This window comes from Chrysochloris asiatica, unplaced genomic scaffold (genome assembly GCF_000296735.1).
Source record: "Chrysochloris asiatica unplaced genomic scaffold, ChrAsi1.0 scaffold00037, whole genome shotgun sequence".
Lineage (NCBI taxonomy): Eukaryota > Metazoa > Chordata > Mammalia > Afrosoricida > Chrysochloridae > Chrysochloris > Chrysochloris asiatica.
Window position 1 is genome coordinate 4,553,312 of NW_006408555.1, and position 6,601 is coordinate 4,559,912.

General features: G+C 52.2%; 1 protein-coding gene across 1 annotated transcript in view; it reads left to right on the forward strand.

The window, feature by feature from the left end:
- Nucleotides 1–762: 762 nt before the first annotated feature.
- COTL1 (coactosin-like 1 (Dictyostelium)) overlaps nt 763–6,601 on the forward strand; it is a 43,969-nt gene continuing 38,130 nt past the window's right edge. The window contains exons 1-2 of the mRNA XM_006860130.1: nt 763–839; nt 933–1,015. Coding sequence (XP_006860192.1) covers nt 763–839; nt 933–1,015 — 160 coding nt within the window. The remainder of the gene's footprint in view (nt 840–932; nt 1,016–6,601) is intronic.

Here is a 6,601-nt window from a genome sequence, read left to right on the forward strand (position 1 = left end):
GGAGGAGAGGGGGGAGGAGGGAATAAGGAGAGGATAGGAAGGAAGCTGGATTAAGGGGTAAAGAAGAGAAAGGGAGGGAGGAAGGAATAAGGAAGGAGGAGGGAGGGGAGGGTAAGACTAGGGAGACTGAGGGAGGAGGAATCATGGAGGAGGGAGAAGGGACCATGGAGGAGGGAGAGAAGGGAAGAAGGAGGAAGGAGAGAATAAGCTGAAGAAGAAGGGAGGATAAGGGAAATGGAGGAAAGAGGAGAGAACAGGAAGGAGGCAGAGAAAGGAGGAGAGAAAATGAGGAGGAGGAAGGGAAGGGGAGAGGGGCAAGAGGAGTTAGGGAGGATGGGGGAGGGGTTAGGGAAGCCAGAGGGAAGGAGGAATAGTAAGGGGAAGGGATGAAGGAAGGGAAGGGGAAGGGAGAAAGTGGGAGGAGGAAGTGGGGAGGAGCAGGAAGGGGTTGGGTGGGAAAATCCGCACAGAGAAGAAGCAGAAAAGGCAAGGAGGAGGAGGAAGACCCTCTCTAGCCTCCTTCAGGGAGTTGTACAAGCCGCCTGGCCGGGATTGGCCGCAGACGAGCAAGGACGCCCCGCCCCTGGGCGCTCGACCAATGGCCGGAGCCGGGCGGGGCGGGGGCGGGGCCTCGGTGGCTGGAGCCCGAGCGGCGCGGTCCCTGCAGCTGTCTCCGCGCATCCCCGCCCCGCGCCGCCCGCACTCCCTCGCTCGCTCGCTCGCTAGTTCCCGGGGCCGCTCCTGCGCTGCAGCGCCGAGGTGATGGCCACCCGGATCGACAAAGAAGCTTGCCGGACGGCGTACAACCTAGTGCGCGACGACGGCTCGGCGGTCATCTGGTGAGCCTGTCCCCGTGTGCGCGGGGCTGGTGGGGCTCTGGGCCGCAGTCCGCAACCCATCGCTGACGTGTGTTCTTTTCTTCCAACCCAAAGGGTGACTTTTAAGTACGACGGCGCCACCATCGTGCCCGGAGACCAGGGGGCGGAGTACGGCGACTTCATCCAGCAATGTACAGGTAGGGGGCGCGGACAGGCCGCACCGGGAAGGATGGGGCGCCGCCACGCGACCAACGAGGGAACCCCACCTGGGAGCCTCGGCCGGCCATCGAGGCCGCAGAGGTGGCCCACCTGGCTGTCCTTCCGCAATGTCCTCCCCAGGCGCAGGCCGGACAGGGCCTTTGTCCCCAGCGGGTCGTTGGTTTTCCACGACCTCCACGTGCAGTTCCAAATTCCAGCCTCAGCCACTCCCCACCCCTTCTCTGGAATCAAGACAAACCCCGGCTGCCGCCTGCGGAGAAAAAGGCATCGCCGCGGCCCCTTCTTTCCCCACCATTTCTGCCTGTGCGCTGCCGGTGGTTAGGTGCCAGTAGGTCGGTTCCGACACCTAGCGCCCCAGAGGAAACACTTTATTTTTAGAGTTTTCGTTAGTGTTGGGAGTCAGCTACAAAAGGGTCCATCCATACCGTTTGGATGGATTGCCGTCCTCCTGGTGTGGAGGGAGATGAATACACAAGTGTGCGTCTATGATAAAAATCACCCAATAGAATAGTTTGCATATTGTTGTTTGTAGAACTGTTAAAAGGAACACAGTTTAACCTTCAGGATGGTTTCCACTCACAGCCACCCTGTAGGACAGAGTAGAACTAACCCATCTTCACAGGCCCAGATGTTCTCTGACCTCCCATTAGCAGCTGAGAACTTTAACCACTGCACCTACAGGGGCTGACAGTTGTTAAGTGCTATCCAGAGGGCTCTGACCCATAGTGGCCCTGTATAGGGTTTCCCAGGCTTTAAATGTTTTCAGAAGCAGAAAGCCTCATCTTTCTCCCACAGAACAGCGGGTAAGCTTGAACTTCAAGCTGTGGCTCACAGTCCAGTGCTTATCCTATGGAGCCACCAGGCTCCCAGGCTGGCAGTTGTTACTTTTATTGTTCAATGCTTGGGGGTGGTGGTGTGCTGTAGAGTCGTGTCCAACGTCTTAGCCACCCTGCATAGGGTTTGTGAGGCTGTAAATCTTTGCAGGAGCAGAGAGAGCCTCATCTTTCTCCTGCGGAATGGCTGATCGATTAGAACTGCTGACTCTCACTATGCTACCTGAGCTCCTTTGTTAGGAGCATGGTTGTAGTTAGGTGCCATTGAGTAAGATTCCAACCCATAGCGACCTGGTGTAGGGTTTCCAAGGAGCAGCTGGTGAGCTTGAAGTTTAAACGACTTTGCAGTCTGACACATTAGCCTACATCGCCACCCGAGGCCTCCTTGTTAAGTGCATGGTTGGTTGGTTGGTTGGTTATATGCCGTGGAGTTGGTTCCGACTCACAGCGACCCTGTACAGGGTTTCCGAGGCTGTAAATCTTTACTGTTAAGTGCATAGGACCCTTTTAAAGTTGTGGTTTGAGAGCTCTCTCTGGGTCTCTAGTTTGGAAACAGGCTTTGAGACAAAAGGCAGCAGAGCCTGGAGGTAGCAGAGCCTGGAGGTCAGGGCATGGACTCAGAGCCAGATGGCCACTTGCTAGCTTTGTGGTCAGGGGCAAGTGACTTCACCTCTTGGGGCCCCAATCTCTTCATCTGTCACCTCTGTAAAGGCTGAGTGAGTCCATGTGTCTAAAGTGCTCTGCACAAGTGACACAAAAGTGTCCTATGAGACAAGCACAGAGTCCAGAAGCCCCTGGCCTCGGGAATCTTGTACCCACTCCTTCCCTTGACTGTCTCCTTTACCCAGTGAACTTTGGCTGTGAAGAGTAGGCTGTGGCCCAGATGTTACTAAGGTGTGAGTGTTTTTAAAATAAATATTCTCCCATTTAAACTATCTCCTGGGAGCCCCTCTAGACATTTGTTTGTTGCTTTTGTAAAAGATAGCAGCAGTGTAATTTCTATCATAGTTCACATTTCATTATTTCTGCATTTCATAAGAAATTTCATAAGATATCAGGATCACAGTGTGGAGAGTAGGCAGGAGCAGGATTTGAACCCAGGCCTCTGGCCCAGAAGTGAATGCACACTCCTAACTACCCCCATTGGGTGCACAGCAGGATTTGGGCTCTGCTGGCTGACCGGCTCCCATCTTCCTTGAACTTAGTGGCAGTGACAGAGTGACTGCTGTTCTGCTGCTGGTTACCCATGTACCCCCTGCCTCCGAGTTTAGATTCTGCCTCTGAAGCCATTGTTTTGGCCCTTGGGTAGGAGAAGGTGACCAAGGCAGGAAGGGCACTCTTAGCAGATGATCCTGGCCTTTGGCCATCCATCCACAGACTGTGGACAGGGGTTTCCTAGTGACCATCTAGCATTTCCTTCCTCTCCCAGGCTTTGTGGTTTTCTGCTCAAACCCTTCCCCTGGGGATTATGAAGGGAGTGGAAAATGCTTTCTGGCTACCTGTTGGTCTTGGGAGCGGGCTGTGGGATCTGAAGCCTCCATCTGCCTCAGCTGGAAGTCTGTCTTCCTTTCCAAGCCATCTGCTGGACAAATGTATAGGCAAGTCATGGTTCCTTCCCCCTGCCCTGGCCTCGTAACCTGGTGACCCAAAAACCCACTGCTTCGGAGTCGGTTCTGACTCACAATGGCCCATCAGATTTCCAAGGGTGTCATCTTTGCAGAAGCTGAAGGCCACATCAAACTGGTGACCTTTTGGTTAGCAGCCCAAATGCATAATCCGCTGTGCAACCCAGCGACAGTGGAATCAGAATCACCATTAGTCACGTCTCTGCTCACTGTAGTGCTTGACCTATCAAAGCTACTCTGTGAGCCTAGTGTTGAGATTGGGCCCATTCTACAGATGAGGACACTGAGGCCCAGAGAGGTTGAGACTGACATTATATGGTCAGGAGCTGGCCCATGGCCTCTTCCTTGTAAGACAGTAGTTTAGGTTCTTATCTCCCAGCCTGGAGGGGACAGCAGATTCTGCTTGGAGATTGTGTGTGAATTATAGGAGGGAGTTATTTAGCCAGGATTCCTGCTGAACTGATGGCCCCACAGGGTCACAGAAAGAGCCTGCTCTGGCTCTGACTTTCTGTGTCCAGAGGTCTTATCATAGGTGCCCAGGGGGCTCCAGGGCAACAGACCGCACCCAGTCCTCTTCCTCTTCCCCCCGCCCCCCAGCTAACCCCCTAGTCTTGGGTCAGCACACCCTCTCCAGGAAGTTTCCCTTCCTTCTCCCCAGGCTGTCTGCCTTCTCCAAGGAGCTTCCCCCAGTGCTTTCCGGAAATGAGAACCTGCCCTCTAGTTCCCAGTTCAGCCTCACTCCACCTGGAGTTGGGTGCTGCTGGAAGGCCCACTGTCTGGACTGGATGCCACACCCTTTGCTCAACACTTGTCTCCCCTTTCTTTGTGCTGGCGGGATTTGGGGTCTGCCTGGAGCCCCTGTTAAAACTGAGAGCCTGCTTCCTCCTGCCCCACCCCTGTCTCTGTGGTCACCTGGGGTCTCACAAGTGTGCTGGTCAGAGACCTTTTAGGTACAAGTGAGAGAAACCCCACTCAACCCACTCAGGTAAGCCCAGGCAAAAAGTCAGTCTACAGTTTCAAAAAAAAACCCCAAGCCCACTGCTGTTGAGTGGATTCAGACCCATAGTGACCTTGTAGGACAGGGGAGAACTGCCCATAAGGTTTCCAAATCTTTATGGAAGCTTCATCTTTCACCTACAGAGAAGCTTGTGGGTTTGAACTCTTACTCCAAGGCTTCTTGTCTCTAGTTCACAGAGTTGAAGAATCTGGAGGAAGCACTTGCTTCCCAAACTCAAACCTCCCCCTCACCCCTCCAGCCCCACCTCTTGCTTCACCTCCCTAATCAGGAGGGGCGGGGCTCTAGGGGCAGGGATTGCTCTTTGAGTAACCTTGAATGCACGCGCCACCCACCTTACAGCAGGGCCATCTTGGCGGAGAGTCACTCTTTGGCAATGATTTCAGCAGAAATCCCCTGATGACTCCTTTTGACCTGTCTTGGGACATGTGCCCATTCTGAACCAATCACTGGGACTCTGGGTAGATCATGTGTCCACCCCTGGGCCTGGAGCTGGAATGGGGAGTCAGAGGGAGGCAAAGGCAAGACCCACCCAAACCAGGAGACAGAACAGAGGAAAGTGACCACCTAAAGGAAGAAGGGGGACAAACCAGAATTGGATGCATACCTCTTGGCCTCCTTGCTCTCCCTTCCATCTTTACAGCATCGTTGTCTTGTTTCCTTTCTATGTCCCATTGCCAGAACAGATCTTCCTAAAGCACATCTCTAATCAAGTCACTCTTCTGCTCATTGATCTTTTATGGCTCCCCTCTGTCCACTGAATGACCGTATTTTTGTATATATCACACTGATGCAAATAATGCACACCACAAAATGTGCACACAGACCACATAGGAATCTTAATTCGAGAAGGATTGCACAGTTTGCAAAAACCCGTGTAACTTGTGTGTTCTTGGCATAAAAATACAGCCAGTCCAGGTCCAGCTGATGGGCATTGCAGACTGGAGCCAGTAACCAGCACACCTTTCTTTGTATCCTTCAGCCTGATACTGTTACCATCCTGGCATCCCATGCTCCCAGCCTTGGTGCCCTTCATTCTGGGAGTTACCTCCATGTGGATTTCCTCCTCCCATTCCATGGAGACTCTGCCTGCCTAGGCTTCAGCCTCGCACCTAGCTGAGTGAGAGCTCTTCTTTTTATCAGTCGGACTTTTTTGTGTGTGTTACAGAAAGGGATCAAACTCTAGATCCCCACAGTAACTGCTGAGGACCTTTAATCTGAAGCTCTTCTTCTGCAGCGCCCTTTAAAATGTCTACAGAGTGTTCTTCTGTATAAATTAACAGTGTTTTAGGCAATAGCTGCATAGTGGTTAAGAGCTTCCAAGCTGGAACCAATCCTTGGCCTTGAGCTGCACTCTTGCAGCAGCAATCTTGCTGTCTGACCTTGGAGAACTCTCCCAGATTCTCTGTTGGCTCATCTATAAAATGGGCATAAGAATTACACATAACCCTCAGGGTTGCTGTGAGGATAAAGTAACACTCCTAGGCAGTGTTTAGTAGACAGTAAACGCTCAATGTCTGTGGTTGTTATTAATGTAATGCTTCCTACTTGCTGCCGGAAATGAAGTTGGGTTATTTTTTTAAAACAGTGAGATCCTGAAGGCTGAATGAGTTTAAGCAGCCTCTGTAGTTTTCATATTATTCAGTCTCCTACTTGTCTGTCTCTGGGAGGTCCTGGGTTGCCTGGCACAGGTTCCTTGTGTCCTTAGGTGCCTAGACTTTGTGACAGCTCCTTTGTCCCACCTCTCAGTGTGATTTGTGTTTGTGTGTCTGTGCCTGTGTCTCCCACTGCAAAGGTTGCTACATGTCCCATCTACCTGATGTTCCTTGTTCAGAAAAGGTATCCAATAAATATTCTTCAGGACAGCTCCATGTGTCTCACAGCGGAACTTGTGCTCCAGAGAGCGCTCTTGGCTGTATGTAATGTTTATTGAAGCAGATTGCCAGATCTTTCTTCCTCGGTACCACCGGGTAGGTTTGAACCTTCAGCTTTTAGATTAGCAGTTGAATGCAGACAGTTTGTACCCACCTACGGGTCTTCCTGTGAAATATTGTTGTTGTTGTTGTTGTTAAGTGCCGTCGAGTCGGTTCC